We start from the raw sequence: 20,994 nt of genomic DNA on the forward strand, positions 1-20,994 counted from the left end.
GAGGACCTCGAGTTTTGCAGGCCAAGCACCAGAAGACGGTACAGTCTGTTTAATCGAGTTTGAGCCTGTTGGCCAGTCACCTTCCAATTCCATTTACGAAGCAACGCGGCAGAGTCAATTCCCTTTAACAAAATCTTCCTACGAATGCAAGCAACGCGCAGTTTCTACGTTTCTTATCTGTCGACGAAAACAAGAAACGTTGCAGAACTTTTTATCTAAAAGCGAGGCTCTGAAATATGGCAACACCAATCCGGCGATCGTAGACGAACGCCGGTTACGTCTTCGTCATTTTTCGAACGAACAAGTTTAGAATAACAGGTTTCTTAGATAGAGGTCGACTCTCTGTTCTGTAACTCGCTGTATGGTAGGCATCATAACAGTAGTCGAAGAATGAAGCTGAGTCGAAGTCCTTTCACATTGTTTGAAATATACACGAAGAGGGTGGATCGGGGAACTAGGCCAGGCTCGAGTTCCTTTCTCGGTGAATACGAAGGAAATTCGCAAGAAGGAAAATAGTATAGCTTCTTATGATTGTATCGTTCGTCGAGAGATGAGTTCTCGTTGGGCATCTTGAAGAGATCTCGGGAGAATAGAACCCTGCGGATCAATAAAATTTTCGCTGGAAATTTATAATTTTTGTTTTATCCGCAATTTTTAATTAAAATGTACCTTATAGAAACTGATCTAACTTATAATCTTCTTTTTTCTTTTTTTTTTTTTTAAGTGTCCCTTTATCGAATATTCCTAATTTTATACTTACAATTATTTGCGTTTATCTTATGGCAATACTTTAACACAATGCGCGGATTTCGACGTACTTTTCGATGCATTTATCATAATCGCTAGAGTAAATGTTAATGTTGTATCGGTATAAAATCAACTGTTGATACTTGGGTATAGGTAGATCCAAAGGATGTCTCCTTCCGAGGCTTCTGGATAAACCAAAGTAACAACTTTCGCAAGTTGGTTCTCGTGGCCTTTTATACCGTGTTCATGTGCTTTGGAATATCTTTTAATTTCCTGTTGGAATTTTTTCCTTGTGTTATCTGTTATCTGTTCCTGTTTCTTACATATCACGGTGCATTTAATATACTTCTTGGAACAAACGATCGCAGTAGACTGTCTATTTTCTTTACTTTAGGATATTTGACAGCCATGCTCCAGATTCGAATTCAATATGTCCATATAGGTTTGGCGATGGTCTTGTATTATAGATTCGCAGTTTACTGTTTGTATTCAGTTTGGAGTTGCTGGTTATGAAACAGTTTATAATTTCCCTGTTACTTTTTATTTCTTTCGTTTTCTCTCGCCTGTGTATTTTCCAGATTAGTTTGTTGTCCAAACAAAGACCAAAATATTTGAGGAAATTTGTTTGCTGGATTTCTGACTTACGAAAGTTGGCCCTTTTGTCTTTTCTTCCTTTAACGTAAAAGTCACGTGTGAGCATTTTATTGACTTCATTGTGATTTCGTTATCCTCCGTTCAGTCTTCCAACCTGTGACGTAATTTCTAATTTCGTAATCTGATTTATAATTAAAAGATCTGTAAAAAGAAAGGTGTTTTTCCTTAAGGTTCTTTCATTTCGAGAAATAAACCAGCGTCTGGCTGGTTTTGAGCGATGATATAAGTATATACCTGTTATTAGAATTTCCATATCTTGAAAATTAATGCTCGTAGAATTGTCAACTCGCCATAATTCTTATCGTAAATCTAAATTCTGTTGAAACCGATAACCCTGGACAGTCTTTCGCAACATCAAAAAATGAAAAAACCAGCGACGAAGAAAAATACACGGACTGATAAATTCTCTCTCCCTCCCCCTCTCTCTGCCTCCATTTCTCTCTCATGTAGCACATTCTCATAATTGTTCTTGACCACCCACGTAATATGGGACGATCGTGCAGCCACACAAGGAAGCAGTTCCGCGATGAGTTGCACAATTAATAACATTGTTCAAGGTTTTGAGGGCAATGAAATCGAGCGCAGTATCGGAAGAACGTACTTGGCCGGATTTATTGAACGCGTGCAGGCATGATAAAGTCTTTGACGCAGAAACTAGTCAATAGCAGTGATAATAGCTCCGTCGAAACTTCGTTTATCATGGTTGACTAATGAATCGCAAACACAATGAATTGCTCTCCTTTTACTTAGAAACGAAAACATTTATTTATTTATTATTTATTTAATTTGTCAATACTTATCTACTTATCTAGGTGGTTAAATCGTTCGGTAGAAAATTACAGAACAATATAAATCAAAGAAGATAGAATTCGGTGAATTTTTAAATCACAGTTACCCGTAACAAATAAACTTATCGTTAATTAACGACTTATTTACAATATTTCAAGCGTAGAAACGTTATATTCGCTTGCAACTATCTACGAAATTATTTGCTTTAAACGCAGCTTGATTATAAACGGGTTAAAGTTTATCATTATTTTAATGAATTTATGCTAACAGCAAATCATTTGATGACGCTTTAATAGCCATAAATTGCGTGCTTTTTAATTTCTGCCTGATTTATTGTCCAATAATTACCTCTGTAATATTTCTTTATATTTTTCTTCCTCCAAAAGGAATGTCTGAATTATCGATTCGCTTTTACTTCTATGCTTTATCATTACGAGTTTAAATGTCGAATTTATTGCAATATCATTTGACTACGTTTTATCGTATTATTGTATTTCATTAATATTCATCCACTGTTTTATGCATTGTAAAATGTCCGGATATTGATTAGCGATAACGTATATGCATTCTCTGCACGTTTACGCCTTTAAACTTTTCATAGATGCATAAAACTCTGCAGTCTAATAATAATTAGCTTACCTGATCGTATTTTAACCAAAGAATAACGCGATACGGGAACCGTTATTTTTTCGATAATCGATCGAACAAAACTATTTGCTAGTAATTCGTGTTATTAAGTTCATCCCACGAGCATTTTTCAACGATATTGTTTAAAAATGGCAAATAATTGGAAATACTATAATACATGCGCCTTGGTGGCTACTTCGTTATTCGACGACTGGCCTTGTAGCTACCTAATGTGTTTCGCTTTTAAAGGAAATTGCAAAACGGTCTTGGTATAAATCGTGAGTTTATTATCGTTCCAGCGAAACAATTGTTCCATGAAACTTGAATGCCTTGGAACTTTGTACTATTTAATTTCACATCGATTCGTAATTTATTATCACGTGCTGTCCTCGTTATAACATTTCGCTTGTTTCTGTCTCTTAACGTTGGCTTGGAATTTTACTCGAACGTAATCTTCGGAAACGTGGAACTTGAAAATTAAAGGACCGATAAATAACTTCAATACATAAATTTGTTTATCCGTAGAAGATTAAAAACCCCGATTAAATATTACAGATAAATATTTATGACACCTACCTTAAAGAACACAACATAGCTTCGATGTTTTTGTAGAAAAAGAGATACCATCGAGAGTTCTTCTCGCATCAATTGGCTTTTTATTTAATACCAATGAATCTTTGTTTGGGATAATTTTATCGTAGATAAACGATAAATAACATAGCAACAATTTGTGTTTGTATATAAAACGTACGAATTGTTTGCAGAATATTTTCCCAAATGTAACAAAATAAGTAATTAAATTTCCTTTTTTAAAAAGTGGCCATTTAATTTTCGATTACGATGAATAGTTATCTGGCGAATTCGTGAATTATCCTTTCGATTGCAGCGATTTCGCGCGGCACGGGCTTTCCTTGCTAAAATAATTACAACACGGTTCTTTGTTAGTCGCTTTCACCGTTTCGAGGGCATACACGAGACGAGGAAACGGCTCGAGACGATCTTGGCTCGCGTGCCATTGTCTTTTCCGCTAGTACTTTCGTGAATCAGTTATTTGTTCAAGCAACAACTCGTCTATCTGAACCGAAATGGAACGAGTTTCTTATCCGGCTCGTGAACAGAACGCATGTTAGACCGACAAAAGTTAATTCGTTTCGTTTGCCTTCGGTTACTTCTTCTCGTGTAATTTTAATATATTTTACACCTCTGCTATTTACAACCCTTAGAAATTAATCTCACAGAGAACAATGATTTCTGTGTAAATATTCTACGAAGGTATCCATATTTGTCATGGAAAATTTTACCACTTTCTTGTACCGCGTAAAACTTCATCGACGATTCAAATACGTTTTCTCGTAATTAGTTGGCTCGGCAGGAAAGGATTCGTCTTCGTCTCGCTGAGAAAATATTTAGTTTTTTCTTACTGTACAAACCGGTTCAACGTAAAATTCAGAGAATCAAAGTTCACATGGATACGTTTAATTTCACATTTTCTAGGTTTTGGCTTTTATGAAATTTTAGAATTTATTTTTTTTTTTATTTAATATTTCACATTCACAATTTGTCCAATTTGGACATTTGGTAGAATTTTTTAGCTGTTTGATTATCATGTGGGTGGCTACCCCCAGCGGGGTACCATCTTCGTGTTTGTTAGGTTATATTCTTTATGAAATTTCAGAATGTTTTAGATTTATTTCAAAGTAATTTCAGAGGCATATCGAACCTCGCTTAGGTAACAACGATGACAATTTAAAAACAATCCAATGGATTATTTATAAGAGAGCTGGAAGATAATCGTAAATATTTATTCGTCAGACGTTTCTGCGAGTATTCGAATACTTTCTTCGAATACTCTACACCTCGTGGCAATAATAATAATATCTAAACGTTCACGAAGATACTTAGATGTACAGAACAGCGTTCGTTTTCAAATAAGAGTGGACTAGAATAAAAGACAAGTAACACGCTTCACGAAGTCGCCTGAATCGAAAATATCCTATTAAATGATAGGAGGAAAATACAAGAAACCAACGGAACAAGGGGTGAATAGGGTGGAAGTCTGTGAAAAGCCAACCGGTTTTCTCCGGTTCGTTGTTTAAACCCGAAATCCAGCGACGTTGTAAAACACGCGATTATTCTGTCGTCGAACGGTCGACGTGGATAATGAATCAGACGGTGGCACCATTACGGCAAGGCCAATTAATCGAAACATATTACGTTCCTGTTTGCAGTGCGTCAGAAATATACGCGAACTCGTACGACCTGTTTCTCGATTGTTCACAGCCTGTGAATATGCGTTAGGTGACACGATACGTACATTCAATGGTCGATTATTGAAATTACGTTAATTATATTCTACAAGTAGAAAATATTATGCAAGTCTTCTATTTCATATCCTTTGGCTTGGAACGTTGGTAGAAAATTTCCTTGTTTACCGGAGTTGGAGTAACTTGACAAATTCCAAAGCGATACCGTAAATGAATTGTCAGATATACGAGAGGAGATCGATATCTAAGTAAAGCTGAAATTATTCGAAAACCATAATCTACTGAAAATCAGGTTTCAGGGCTTATCGAGCCTCGTTTAGGTAACAACGATGACAATTTAAAAATAATGGAATGGATTAATTATGAGAAAGGCGAAAGATAATCGTAAGTTACGATCGATATTATACCAAACACTGATTGATAGAAATTTTTCAAATTTCCTCGTTTACCGGATTTGACAAATTCCAAAGCGATACCGTAAATGAATTGTTAGATATACGAGAGACGATCGATATCTAAGTAAAGCTGAAATTATTCGAAAACCATAATCTACTGAAAATCAGGTTTCAGGGCTTATCGAACCTCGTTTAGGTAACAACGATGACAATTTAAAAATAATGGAATGGATTAGTTATGAGAGAGGCGAAAGATAATCGTAAGTTACGATCGATATTATACCAAACACTGATCGATAGACATTTTTCTTGGTACAATCGGTTTCTTTCTTCTCGAAGAAATAAGCCTTCGAAGAAGCGAAGCACGGGCTTACAACATCGCGGATCGTTTCACAGCTCGTTTTACGATTTCCTCTTTCGTAACGTTCCGTCGTGACAAAAAAGGTTGCTTTAACGGGCGTGAAATAATTTATTGTCACGAATGGCAATCCACTTTCGCAGCCGACCGGAAATCGTCGAACCGTTCACGAGGGTAGTTGCTGAACTTCCGACCCTCCTTCTTTTCCAACCGACAAGATCGGAAAATGATTACACGCCGAAACTTTTCTACTCTCGATCACGAACTTTTAAATAAGGTAGCCGTGGATCTCGTAAATAGTTCCATTCCAGATGATAACGAACGACCTACGATCAACTTACCATATCGTAATAATTATACTGATATTACGCGATTTAAAGGTTATTTAAACGCCTTTATACGTAGATATTAGAAATACGATACTTGAGATACCATGGAGTACACGTTACCCTAATTACAGAGGCTCGTGAAAGTATTTGAACTGTTGTTAAAACACTCGATGAACTACCGTTATGCGTAATACGAAAGATTTTGCAATTTTATCAGCTCTATAACGAGATACGACTATCATGATTTCACTCTATGCACAACGTACACAACTACGCTTGAATCACGAGGAAAAATACACGGATATCGATAAAAAATAAAAATATAATCGAGACAGAAATTGAAGATAGTTTGAGACGATTTAAGAGAAACAATTTCTTCTTTTAATTTATCAGGTAGGATTTTTTAAATAATCGCGGTTAAGAAAAGAAAATAGAAAAACATTATTTATGCAAAAGACTTGTGCGTAAAACAAAGTTATATTAATACGTATCGTTTTATTATACGCTATGGAGGAAACATATGAATAAACAAATAAACTAATTTGTCGGTTAATGGCATTAGCTGTCTCGAGGGATTGTCACAAACTCCACGGTGATTAGTTTTATGCTAATTTTGCATACTGCTCGACGATAACATATCGTTTATCTTGGATTGCAATGTGTATCCGGTCCCGACGTCACACGTTTCGGAATTCGTTGAATGAAATAACTATAGATAAGCAATAACTATCTGAAACACGGGAATACACTTCGAAATTAACTTGTCACCGCGTAATCACTGACATTAAGGAGACAATTTACATGCTTGTATTATAATTATAACATGTTATTTAGTCTCTGACTGATAAGCCAGATAATAATTCATTACACTTGCAATTTTAAAATGGAATATTATCATTTCGTTATATACTATATCGTTACTAAAATGTGCATATGATTTTATGCTTTAACTGATATTTTATTTGCTTGATAAGAAATTGGGAATAGATTAAACTATCTTTCCTCCGCAAGACAAATATTTCTAAATAATTCGTCGGATATTCGTCGTTTGTTAATTTTCAAAAGGAACAAGTCTTACGCTCGAATCGAATAATTCATATCGCTGTTTTTATCTATTATCGTATCTATTATCAGAAGAGATATTACGAATTCGAATATACAGAATTCGCCGTTGTTCAAAGCACGATATCGAGTCACTTCGTTTATTTATTATTTCTCTATTTCGTCCATTTTACCAAATTGATTTTCTTCGATTAAAAGAAAACGTTCGATATTTTCGTCGCTATCGGAACCTCGCGATATTTTCCTTAATTTTCTTTCCCTTGCTTTCACCATTGAAACTAAAAATATTCTTTTCGGAACGAGAATAAATCATCGAAGAAATGTGGCAAATCCAAATTCGTGGAATTTCTCGCCTCTCAGAGAACGATGTATTAAATCCTCTCGCTTATCGCGCAATTTTGTCAGATTGCTTTCCTTCGATTAATAGAATCCTCGCGCTGCACATTTTTATCGATATCCGAACCTCTGGCCAAAATTTCTTTCAATCCTTTTTCTCGTGTTTTCCTCGCCGACAAAAGAAATATGTTTTCATAAGCCGTTTCGAGGACTCCGACCAGCCGCGTTAACTAACACATAGACGAATTCGCGACACTCGATCAGCTCCGCGAACGACCATAAACGAAGGCGTAATTCATGCCCGCCTAAAGTGGTCTTTAAGCTGATCAACGATATGGTTGAGGACCACTAAAGTGGCCTTCACTTGCTGAAGGATAAGATCATCGATTTCTTGCGCTCTCTGCGTACTATTTCAGCCGATGAGAAGTTTAACGACGATCGCGATCTGTCCAACGGATATCGTTGTTTCTGTCTTTTTATTTACGCGAATTTACGCGACTACCACGGATTCACTGTAAACAGCTGCTGCGAATATATCCGACATTTAACACTGTGGATAGTTGGAACAATTAGCACGCCTGGTTTCTCAAATGCTCGTGTATTATATATTTCTCGCATTTATTTAGAGCAGGTTTACACGTTACATGAAAATTGATGAGAATTCGAGTTTCTAAATGATATGAAATGAGATATTATGCGGGATATTCTTTGGAATACGTTCGTTGCACGATGTTGCTGAATTCTCGAATCTCGGTATTCGATTTAATCAAACACAAATCAACATTCATCTAATCACATTATATTCACAGATAATAATTCACAGATGGAGTGTCACGATTTCAGAAAAATCGAACCTGATTCGCGTACTCCATTTCGACCGTCACTGTTTCCTTTCTTTTCTCAAATAGTCTGAAGCACATCACTCGATACGTAATTTTTCATTCGTCGCAAACTCGATTAGAAATTTAATGTCGTCCTGAATATTTATTTCACGGCTCTTTTCTTCTTTAAAAATCACAGGCGAAGATCGTTCTTGCCAGGCACGTAATTTCGAACCTATGGATTGCAATCTATTCTCCATCGAACGATTTCTCGTCTCCCATAAATTCGATCGCAAGATCGAACATCCACAGGTGCTTCTATTTATCTCAACTTCTTCCTCGAGACAAACCTCTTTTCTTCGAAGCCAAAAAAAGAACGCCTATATCTTCCTTCTAAGTAACTTGGAACATATCGATTGGAAACTACTCGATCTTGGTTCGATAAGTTCGCTCTGTTTTTTCAAAATTCCGCAATTAGATCTAAGCGTCCGATGCTTGTCAACTTACAGTTTCGTTGCTCGACGAATTCTTCTCTCGAGATCAAAAACGAAGACTAGAAACTTCTCTTCCAAACATCCTCCAACTGCTCCACTCCGAGTGTTGTCACTCTTTGCTCGTCCTGTTCCTTTGGATCGTAACTTTCAGAAATTTCAATTGCACAAGGTCTTGCTCGAGTCTCAGTCTGATCCGTCGAAAAAGCTTCTCTTCGCGACGCTGTAAACACAAGGAGGCAAGGTTTTCCCAAACGTAGGTAGAGAAGTGGAGGCGCAAAAGTGAAAAATCAATGGACCTAACTTCCTTCTTTCCAATCCCTCGACGCTCCAATCTCTTTGCTCTACTTGAACACAGATACGCGAAGGAACGCGATCGATTCGAAGAATCGTAAAATTCTTCGGGATCAGAGAGGCGTGTCGGTCGCCGGTGTTACACGTAGCCGTTCGCGTCCAGCTTTAAGGCGGCTTCGTAAGAAGGCAATCCTTCGTCCGAGATTTCTTGTTCCGTGGCCTCGTTGCATTCCGTGGATCTCACGGTCGTGCTCAAGCTTAGTAACGTAGACACCATGGAAGGGATTATAATTCCTGGCGTCTCCGCACCTTCGGGCTTCTTATCGATGAAGTTGGGCAGGCTTCTTGAGTCGAAGATCAGACTGTCGTAGGTCGGTGGTGGTCCAGGGCCAGAGTTTGGCGTCACAGGACACGAAGGGGGTCCGTAGGTGCTCTCGTCCAAGTTTCCCTCGCCTGTCGATTGTCTATCGCAGCACTGAAAAAACGAACATCAATATCGAGGAGTTTTAGAGTTTAGTTTTAGAACTTGGCGGAGATCGAAACGAGACGAGCCTTATTTCGTTATGAGAAACAAGTCCGCGATTCGAACGAAATAGTCACGAGGCAGGATGCTAATAAGCGTTTAAACGCTAGACGATTAATGTCCACGTTTCTAACAATGAACAATTAAAGCTTATATAATCGATACGCGAGTAATTATTTAATTTGTGCGAAATCTGGCCAATCGATGGTGGAATATTCGTCACGCATCAGGCAGATCTACCAAAAGAACGTTTATCTAATTTTCATCGGTATAGATATACATATATATACGTATTCTCGCGAATCACTTAAATTGTAAAGATCGTCTTTAATATCAAATTAACGTAAAACGTTAGTATTAAAGGTGAACATCGTATTAATCGTATAAGACGATATCACGGTAGGGATTCCTCGAGGATGACCTATTTTACTTTTACTTAAAATTTTCATCATTTTTTTTTTTTTTTACTTTTTTAACTTTCAGCTTCTCTAACTTTCCTCGCGAATTAATCTAAAAATTGCCAGTCTTTCGACAGAGACGTAACACACAGTTTTCATTGGATAAGAGTGCGGACGAAAGTCGAGCCAAGCGTGAAACGAAGATTCCTGATCGATAGGATCGTATTAGTTTAGCCAGGGTAACCGCAAACGATTTCACCGCAAATGATAGAGCATCGCGCGATTAGTCAGTTATACGGCATAATATAATCATCGCGTAATATGTTCGTATCGCGCTTAGCACAAGGCCGGATTAACCTGAACAGGGTTGGTTTTCGTCGAAAACGAGGCTACCGATTTTAGCTATAGCCTGTCGGGAAACACGGATAAGATATCCGTTTCTCGGAACGATCGAGTAGATCCGACCATCACCTAAATCCAACCCGATCTGATCGGGCCACGGAAACTTCGGTTCGCGTGTGCTATTTTAACTGAATCTTACATAACGTGCCTTTTAAGTGCACCACGTTCGTGAACGCGAATCATAATGAACACGGTGTATACCGTACTTTGCGTTGATAAATGCTTGAAATTACGACCGTCGTTTTCTCAAAGTGAGATCTTGCTATTGTTAAACCTTTCTGCTTGCCTTCGTGATATTTGCTCGAGTCGAATTGTTTCCAGCGGAGTGCACTAACCCTTCGTTGACCCGACTTATTTCTATTTGCCTATTTCTCGTCATTGTCGTTATTCTGAACGTCAGATGAGAAACAATGGATGAAGCTACGTTGTCAGATTTTTTACACAGGCCAATCGATCTTACGTTAGCGAAATTATCCTTTCGTCTCTGTTAAATTATACCATTATATAAATGAAAATTTCACCGTGTGAGAAGAAAATTTTTATTTCACAAGAACGTTATAGCGGTGGTTAACGTGAAATGAATCGTCTATTCGTATAAAGAAGACGTGTCAATTAAGCAATTTGATGTGCATCATGAGAAAGGTTACTCACAGCAGCGTGCGCTTCCGTGGTGAAGACCTCGAGGCTATGCACGTCTGGCTCTGTCCTCCAGTATTGCGGGTACTCTTGCGGTCGGTTCTTCCGGATGCTCTTGTGACAACAGTAACACATCAGTAGGACGACCATAATCACGCCGCTGAGCATCGCCCTGCAAGAAAACAGAGCCCGTGCCGCGAGTTAGAATAACGTGAGCGTGTAGCCAAGAGAGAAATGAGACCATCGAGCGTATATTTATCGCGCGTCAACCTCTTCCCTCATAGTTGTGTGGCCGTTTTAAATCATCTTCAGCCACGGTTCATCGTATTATCGATTTTAGACGAGATTCGTAGACGCGCAGCTTCTCTTATAGGGTGAATTTTGTCGCGAATTAAACGGCGTACTCTTAAGACTTTTATAATAGAAATTTTGGTTGCTTATGAATGGGAGAATTACGTATGGTGGATTTAGAGGAAACGTAAATATGCAAAAGACGCGTAGAGTGCAGGAAATGTAGCGGCGTATAGAAACGCGTATGTTAAAATACGAGGTAAATTTCTCGTGAATTAATTATTCTGAATTGTTCGTAATAGAAAACTTGTTTACCTATACGAGGAAAGAAATTTAAATATGTATATAAGAATCTAGAAAATACATATAATTCAGAAACATAGGTATAAGATGAAGGTCAAAGTAAAGTATATACCGACAAGTTTTTGTTTCAACAGTTATGTAAATATCAATCTATTTGTAATGTTTTTTCATTTGTATATTTACAATAGAAATTCTCTACTGGCGGCAACATCGTGACAAATGAAGAAAATAGTTTTCAAGTAACGTATCGTGATAAACAGCTACGGTTAATCGAATGAGATATAAATTATGGGTTGACGTTCGTTCGTTTCGTCTTTATTCCCTATCCAACCACGTGTATGTCAGTATTTTAGAACATTTCGTTTAAGTCGATCGCTCTAATATCGTTTCAAAGATATAATATATTCTTAAAAGCTTGTTTCGTAGTGCGATCGAGCGGCGAGTTCCTTTAAAAAGCTTTTAGCATCCCTTAAAATTCCACCCTTTCTGCCCGCAACATCATATCAAATAAAAAAGTACTAGAAATATTAACAATAATCGATTTAAACGAATCACCCTCTATATTGTAGGCGACAGAAATGAAAAGAAACTTCGAAATCGAGGTACAGATGTCAAAGAAGCTATTCCTCCGAAAAAAGTGAGTAAAAAAAAAAATCTGTCGCTGATTGATTTAACACAAACTCAGACAGCAAAATATCAGTGTGGCTAATATTCGCTAATGTTAAACTTGGAGATTGTTGTTGCGAGTGCGATAATCGCTTTCACTAATCCTCAAAGTGTCCTTAATGGCTTTAACGCTTTTTGAAAGTTAGAAACTTGAGCGTAATGGCAGACGGTAAGCAACAGTCTCCGCCGTTGAGAGTCGTTTCACGCGGATAAAAGGACGAGTCTGCGATTTCACGGTTCGTCGAGACGATTTCTGCGACCACGAGCTTCACCATCGTGGCAAACCGGTGATTCGATGGCCGTTGTTTACGATACGCCGCGTATTAAATGATCACGGCTACTGTAATACAGTTGTTCCTGCAATTATTACGGTGACGGAGCCACTTCCTGTGCAAACCGTTCTCTTTATGAGTCACGAGCCAACTCGACTTATTTCTTCAATAAAAATCACGGAAATGCGATATTTTCAAAATTTGCGACGTCAGTTTTGATACAATTTGTCGAATTTTACAGTCGTTCGAGGATTCGCGAATTCTCTTTCCTTCTTTGCTACGTCTTTACTATATAAATAACGATCTTATTATAATAATTTTGAACGATTTAAATCAAGTCGAGCGTAGAATCTTTCTCTCTAAAGAATCTCTCTAAAGTTGCTTGAAAATTGATTGAAACGTCCTTCGTTTGTTCCAAATTGAAATTACGAAATTTATAAACTCGTCCAGAGATCCGACCGAGCATCTTCTCTTTCAATTTCCATCGAATTTTCTTTTCTTCTTCTTCGATGAGGTTTTAGTGTTTCTACGATGACATGTTCGATATTGAATGAAAGTTTCGCGAAGTTTTTTAATACGAAGGCTCGCAGTACTAAGTACGGTATGTCCTGTTTACTTTCGTTTTCTTTTTTTTTTTCAAAAAGTTACTCGCGCGTTTGTAGCGTAAGAAGTTGAAGAAGATGATGAAGTTTCGCTGCTTATGCTAATCGAGTTTGAGAAACACTGATCTAGTGGTTTACTCAGTAAATACGGTCTATAACATAGAAAGGAGGCTAAATCGTGCTTACCGGATGTTATCTTTTCTTTGCTCTGCAGGGAAGAACCGTATGAAAGTTGCGTGGACTTTAATCAAGCAAAGAGACGCCGTTAGTTGATTAATATTATAAATTGCAAGTGATTTAAAAATAATAAACCTATGCAAATTCGTCTCTGGCGTCCTTAATTATTCCTTATCAGATTCTCTGTTTAATCATGTTACGAAGATAATTTAAAATTTAAATAAAGCTTATTTACGTCGTTCGTTGTTACATAACACCGATCGATGAGTTAATGAAGCCGTTGAAAATACAAATAGCTGGAACAACTCATCCTGAAACGTATTCCTATTAATAGCACTCGAACATCATAAAAATGATTCAATTAAAGGTTGCTCGATCTAGAAGTAGTTGAAATAAATTTTCTACGGTTATCTAAATAAATAAATTGATTCCCGACAGAAATATTCAATGATAGAACTTTCCTAGAAACATTTCAGATAAATCGTTCGTAATTCCGTAGAAGAGTGTTTAATATAAATTCGCAGAGATTTCGTAGAAAAATGTTCGAACTAGGCTCTTCGTAATTAATTTATTTCCATAAAATAAGATAAATATAAAATAAACTTTTTCAACCTTCTTTCTAATTAGATGAGAAATATTTAAAAGAAAATTTAGTATCGTGGAAAGATATTGGATGACGGGATTCCGCAAGAAAATATATCGAATAAATTCCATATTATCATAGCAGAGGAAAATATCTAAAGTAAATTTCTTTCTATAGACAAACGTTGGCTGAATTCCCCGCGATATTGTAAAATAAATACCTCACAGTCTTGAAACTAAATTCTTTGTAATATTAACGTAACGATATAGAAAAATATTCATCGATAAATCAATGATCAGATTCCACGGCCAAATATCTACAATCGGTTCACTGTTCATGACTCTGTAGAAAAGCAATTTTAAATAAATTTCCTGCGTTTATTTCTGCATAGAAAAATTTTTCATTATTTCATCGAAGAAAATTCCAGGCAAATTCTCCGCCAAGGTACAATAGAACAAAATATTACCGCGGGATACCGTTCGACTAAATCGAAAACACGCGTAGAGTTTCCCCGTGTGACGATAGAAAGTCGTTGAAAGCTGTGGATTGCGGGATTGTGTATCGCCGATCGTATCGATCGACCGGTATTGAGTATCGTGCATCGAAAGCCGGTTACTCACCCGCCGAGAAGAATGTTAACATTCCCATGCAAATCGGTCTCGAAGTGACTCGTCTTACTAGCCGCTCCGCTTGCTGTCGTGGTGACATTGTATTCTGGTAAAATGGCATCTTCATACATGTTCGTGATATTACGCTTGTTCGAAGTAGCTTCCATAGCGGCCAGCATTGTCATCGTTCGCCGAAACGCGGTCCTGAAACGTTCCTTTTCTCACACGGTTTGTCCACTTTTATGCCTGTTCTAAGAACCACTTTGCGTATCGTGTTTTACGATTGAATTCTTACGTTTTACATAACCTGAGAAACCTGAGAAACCTAAAGCATCGATGTTCGATGTTGTCTACAAATCTGTACGATTCGTCGATATTTATCGAAATTGACGAGCTTGAGATTTATTTATGACAAGGATAGACCTTAGTGTTTATTTACAATAGGTTCTTGTCATTGTTATCATTTATTAATAGAACGATTGTAAAGCCAAGATACACGCACAATTGTGTATATATCTATACATGATGCAAGAAATAAAATAGAATAGAAAATACGAAGAGAGAAGTAGAAGAAAAGCAACGATAATAGCTACATAATACGTGTGTAGCGTAAAATTGGATATAACGTAATCGAAAAAATTCACCAGCTAAAAACATAATTTAGCGTGTGCGTAAAGCTGGATATATAAAGATTTCTTAGAACAATGACTAAAGAGAGCCACGGAACAAATCTATTTTATTTGTAAGCGTATTATTGGTTAGCTTTAATTTATTCGACTGTTTTTACAATTATAATAAAGATAGCTATAAAAGTTGTTTGAAATTTCCTAAAGGAAAAAGATAGAGAACTCTCGCTTTAAGCTTTTCTTGTGAATTCATTTTCGTTGTTGAGATTCACGATTGCCTCTAAGTCAATCGTTGAGACACGACTACTTTTTAAAACGATATTCGTACAAGAACCTTTTGAAAATGGTGTCGTGGTTTATCGATCATGCCCTTTGCGGAGATTCCAGCTAAAAGCCACCCCTTACCTTTTCACCGATGGATTCGAGCCGTAGGACATTTTGGAGCGTGTTGTTGTAGTCACGATATACTCGAGCTTGGCGGTTCCGTCGTGTCGTTTCGATGCCTGCCTGACGCATTTGCATCGAATTATTCGGCCTTCGATCTTCCTGGCTTTCCTCGATCAAAATGCTCGTTTTTGTCGCATACCGCAGACTCTACCTGCGCAATTTTAATTCGTCTTTTTTTAGCCTTTGATCCCCTGTCCTCGCCTTCCCTTCCAACCTGTTGGTCCGCGTTCCTCCGCGATAGTTGACCTCGTATGGTAGCACGAACAGGAACAAACTGTTTTCTTTTATAGTTTCATTTATATCGAAAGATATTTTTAAGAAAGTCGGGTTTGGGATATTCTATGATATAAAATATTTCAAAAGATCCTAAGATGTGGAAGAACTTTTTTGTTATAAGAAGCTCAAAGCATAAAAGAAATTTTAAAATGTTAGATATATGTATGTGAAGTTATACTTTTAGCAGATATAGGATTCGTTTGTTTTGTCGGTTAGAATCGTACTTTTCTTAATGGTAGAATCAGTTTCGATGTAGATGATAATACGTTACTTCGATATCTTGTATATCAACAAAGCTGGAACATTAGCGTGCTGTCGATCGAACAACAAGATAATTTCCCGAAGCCTGTGGATCAGCTGCGCTCCGCGGTTCGGTTTTTTCACAAAGGAAAACGATAGAGTAGTTCGTTTGTTTCAGGGCAATTTAAGGCTAAAACGAGAGAAAAATATAAAGAAAATTATAAAACGCGTAGACTTTTTACAGAATGGTCTGTCGTTGTGACTCGTAATTGAATATGTAAACAGTCTCGTATACTCTGCTGCGATTTTAGATGTGTAATAATCTTATTAACAGCTTTAACGTAAGAGGATTATTAACATACTAACTGATTTTAAAGAATACATTTCCTAAAAGAAAAATCCTAAAAACTGTTGAGAAAACTAGTCTCTTATAATCGTATAATATCCATCGTAATATTGCTAATGGTAGCTATAAAAGTTAATCTCACCTTCGATTAAATTTTATTCCGATTTTATTCCGATTTTATTCCGACTCTGCTAATAAAAACGTATCGTCGAGGATTAGTTAGATGGAAGTTAATAACCTGTAATTGGTCAGGGAAAAAGTAATACGCGATCGTGACGAAAGAAATTAGTATGAAGGCGAGGTGAATGGAAAGCTTCGATTAAGATTAAATACAAGGAATTTCATATGGAAATTAAAATACGTCCCAGTTTTATAGACGCACATTGCCCCAATGGAAAACAAAGCGAATATCTTGAATACAAGCATGCATAATTAACTCCTTGACACGGTATTAAAATAGCCAATGGTGCGTCGTGTATATCAAGATCTCGTGCGACTTTGAATTTTTCATTCGCTTCTCTCTCTCTCTCTCTCTCTCTCTCTCTCTCTGTCTCTGTCTCTGTCTCTGTCTCTCTATTCTCTTTCAACGATTTTCATTCAGCGTATTTCAAACTTCTACTTTTAGATATTAGAATTTTTTTACACGACCACTTTATTTATTTCGGTTGATCTTAATTGCTCGGCAAATTTTTTATTTAAAAATATATTCTTCTAGACTAATTTTCTATTTGTAGTTTTAACGGGAGAAAATGTGATAAGTACATTTTTGTTGATTTTCTGATTTTGATGACATTCGGTGACTAGAAAGAGATGTATTTACCTAACTTAATGAATATTAACCTGCCTAACTAATGTCATTAATATCGTTACAAATGTCGAAAACGATAAGCGAAAGACACATACTTAATTGCAAAATCGAATGGAAGAGCAGCTTCGACGCGGAGAAGATTGATAACATAACGAGGTTCAAAACTGTTCTCTCGCAAAGAACAGGAAATGTGTTATTATGTTTTTCATCTATAGCCTAGATTTCTTAGGTTAGAAAATTGCGTATTCGATAAAAGCTTCGTGGAACTGGAAAAAGTATAAAAGAGGTATTTTGTTTCCTTTTATTGCATAAAATGTCTGATGCACGCGATGCAAGATAAATATTCGAACGAACAAAGCTTCTTTATAGTTCTTGCGCCGTTTGTTTCGTCCTTCACCGGTATACGATCGATTTATGCCAAGCCTACTCAATTGACGAAACTTTCAGCTTAGCCGACTATGAAACGATACCTGACGACCTTTCTTTTTTAATGTCGTATAAAAAGATACAATGTTTATGATGTAATATGAAATCTGTAATTAAAAACGGATTATCACGCTAACTATTCACCCGTTAATCAATGTTATTATTAAATTGAAGTATTCCAAAATATGTACAACATCGTCAAGTACTTCTTTCTCTCCGCGATTTTTTCTTTTTCTTTTTTTCTTTTTAACGTAACGTGCATGTACGACAATCAATCGGTTGCAATCAAACCATCACGAATAATTACTATCATCGGTCTCTCATTATATCCGTCGCCAAGCATGCACCGTCATTTCGTATTCCGTCGTATTTATTTTTTATGTTTAAAGCCTGATTTACGCCGATACAACATTTCAAATCTTCTAGCAGGAGCTGTGCATTGGGATCGCACTTGGTCAAGGATAATTTAAAGATAGTCATTCATCGTTGAAATGACTACATAACTCATCAACCTACTCGGTAGATCGAAACCTACACCACCGCCCTCATATTTAATCTCACTACTTCGACAAGAAAGATCGAGTTGCAAAGATATAATCGATGATACAACAAGCGTTACGATCCTTTTTATATTTCACAAAGTTTGTGCCCCTTTGTTTTCTTACCTACGTTGTCCTATTTTTCCATTGATTATTTTACTTAAAACCGTAGGACGCAATGGCGTTAGGCTGGAAGGCTAGCGGTTTATCGTGAAAAATTTACGAAATAAATTTTTTAACAGACATTGGCTTAGACTAGACCGAAGAAGAAGAAGAAGAAGAAGAACTTATGGCTAGAGTGCAGATCTTTATGCAATTTCATACTTTTATGAGTATAACTAAAGGAAAATGGGGATTTGTTTCCTCCATGAAATATCTAAATGAATATTTTGCTTCGAATATTTCCTCTATTTTTCCATATTATATGTAACTTTTTTCACTTTGAAATTTTCTATGATTACACGAATATCCGCAATGTACTTATCAATCGCCTTGGCATACTTGATTCGGCTAGAAAAAAGATTATGAAACTACTACATCATACTAACTCAAACTTCTGGTTTTTAAAGATTCTGCATGGATAGTTCAATATTTTTACATTCTATCCGCAAGTCTTTTTTCTATTTTTGATTATTTTACTGCACCATAATGGTATTAAACTCACACTTTGTAACGCAAAATTTTCTCTCACTTCCACGTATATATATATATCTAATGCCGACCATACTTTGAAACCTTCAAAATACCGGAACATTCCTTCTATTCCTTCTTTTTCTTTCTTTTTTCTTCACAGAAAAGATCTAACGCTATCAAATACAGTCGACGTAAATTACCAAACGTATTTTCCACGATGGAAACGCGGCATAAAGCGTGCACGACGTGTACGTACAAGCGTTCCCTTGGTTCCCTTCGGTACTGTCGCGTGCCACTTCCGTTCTCCATCGAGCCCGATGTCGTCGACGACAACGACGACGACGAAGGATCGCGAGATTAAAAAAATGAAAAAAAAAAGTGGGGAAGAAATGGTTGGACGAGGAACTCGATCCGCTCCCGCGACCGTTTCGTTTCAAACTATTACGCTGGTCATATTATACGCGTTGCCTGGCTACCAGTCGAGGCGACGCCGCGACGTTCGCCGTCGGCGCACGCCGCGAAGCGTCGTGACGCCTCGCGTGGCAGGACGAACCGATCCACTGACGTAGAACTGGGACGTGGCGGGACTAACAGGGCCAAGGTGTCTACATTCCACCTTTTCATAATCCTTCGTAGTCCGCGATATCCTCGAATTTTCGTTCCAATTAGTTTCCCTTCGTTTCGTCGTGTTTCTAACTTTAGCAACTTGTGGGATATGAGTATCTTTATAAAAAAAATTCTACGCCCTATTTACCCCTCCATGATCCACGTTTCCAAAAATCCTTTCTAATCCTAAGCTTACGCTTTAATAAAAAGTGTATTCTATCGAAGTATCACGCTTCTAGGTACAACAATTTGGGCTGCACGTGGATGAGCGAGTGTCACTCATTTGTGTGTCACTTTGGCATTTTATACATGTAGATTGTATCGTATTATATCAGAATCTTGAGAGAGTAAGAGAGCGTATTCCACAGCCTGAATCGTCGCTATTCACATTGTTACACTTAGCATCGATACATCTAACGATACTTGTGGCTCAACATTGTTTGAGGTTTCCGGGTAAGTGGCGTGTCCAAAAGGAAGAGGATTTCAACGTTTCGCCCAGCATCGCAGTTGGTTACATGAAGATATTGGCACTGATACCGGTGACTACCAAGAACAGCGTGAACAGCGTATATTATATTATATTTCACATTTTATATTACGCATATACGAAATGTGTATGTCAACGTTCAATTCGTAATCAAATTAAAATTGATTTGATACCGTACTTGATACATTATCAGTTTGAAGATAATTCAATGTCAACACTTGTCCGAACGTTATTGCGTCTATTAGAGTTCGAGGCTTCCCGAGGTTTCGCCATCCTTTCAGTTAGCTTCATCGGGATTCGCAGGACGCGCTATCAATCCTTCGTATTCAATCGTAGCGCTGTTAAGTACAATAACGTTGTTAAGCGTGATAACCCAAGCTTCTCTTATGGCGCTCTTATGGTTCGGTATTTTCATCGAGATAACGACCATTGGAAAATAATTTGTGATAATAAAGGAAAAAGAGTTACATGGTAACCTGACGTAGAATCATGGGTTATAGAATTGTTGAATCCTCTAACGTTGTGAAACATAGTGTTTTGCTAATTCCTTAACATAATTTATCGAGTTAATGCAGTTGAATTTGCGAGCTGTTTAATGTCATTGTTCGTTTGTTGTTCTGCATTTTCAATTTAAACGATATCCTGGAAAAATCGAACTGTACCATAACGATGAAGGCTTCCGGTTTACCGCACGTCCAAAGGCCTGCGAATTGTGGCTTCTTTTACTACCAGTGAGTTTTACTATTGATTATTTGATATATATCTCTAGACATAACGCGATGGAATGCTTCTTTTGTTTATTTAGAACATTTTATTAGTTTGGATACGGATCAACGGTTCTCACGTGATATCTCACGTGAACATGGATATCATTATTGATGCCAGGAGTCATGTTAACAGCATTCTACTCTATGATAGGGAATATCAGCTCG

At 37.2% G+C, this 20,994-nt stretch overlaps 2 protein-coding genes and 1 long non-coding RNA gene across 9 annotated transcripts in view; 1 reads left to right on the forward strand and 2 right to left on the reverse strand.

The window, feature by feature from the left end:
- The window catches only part of LOC126865423 (probable beta-hexosaminidase fdl), a 38,877-nt gene that overhangs the window by 4,232 nt on the left and 13,651 nt on the right, over positions 1-20,994 (forward strand). For 3 of the 5 annotated variants that reach the window (XM_050617890.1, XM_050617889.1, XM_050617895.1), the window contains exon 2: positions 12,290-12,357. The exons of the other annotated variants lie outside the window; for them this stretch is intronic. In XM_050617890.1, the coding sequence (XP_050473847.1) occupies positions 12,299-12,357 (59 nt within the window). In that variant the 5' untranslated portion in view covers positions 12,290-12,298. The remainder of the gene's footprint in view (positions 1-12,289; positions 12,358-20,994) is intronic. 5 annotated transcript variants of the gene reach the window in all.
- LOC126865451 (uncharacterized) lies at positions 3,451-6,034 on the reverse strand. The gene is made up of 2 exons (XR_007689532.1): positions 5,664-6,034; positions 3,451-5,392 (listed from the first exon to the last, which is right to left on the reverse strand). It is a non-coding gene; the product is annotated as an uncharacterized LOC126865451 (long non-coding RNA).
- On the reverse strand, positions 6,071-19,421 carry LOC126865440 (uncharacterized). Of its 3 annotated transcripts, none has more exons than XM_050617930.1 (5): positions 19,226-19,421; positions 15,660-15,852; positions 14,641-14,832; positions 11,142-11,298; positions 6,071-9,642 (listed from the first exon to the last, which is right to left on the reverse strand). In XM_050617930.1, the coding sequence occupies exons 2-5, from the start codon at positions 15,689-15,691 to the stop codon at positions 9,307-9,309; spliced, it is 717 nt and encodes a 238-aa protein (XP_050473887.1). In that variant the 5' UTR covers positions 15,692-15,852; positions 19,226-19,421; the 3' UTR covers positions 6,071-9,306. The 3 variants fall into 3 exon arrangements, with proteins under 3 accessions (XP_050473887.1, XP_050473886.1, XP_050473888.1); XM_050617929.1 differs by having other exon boundaries at positions 19,170-19,421; XM_050617931.1 differs by lacking the exon at positions 19,226-19,421 and adding an exon at positions 15,916-17,091.

Source organism: Bombus huntii, chromosome 5 (genome assembly GCF_024542735.1).
Source record: "Bombus huntii isolate Logan2020A chromosome 5, iyBomHunt1.1, whole genome shotgun sequence".
NCBI classification, from domain to species: Eukaryota; Metazoa; Arthropoda; class Insecta; order Hymenoptera; family Apidae; genus Bombus; species Bombus huntii.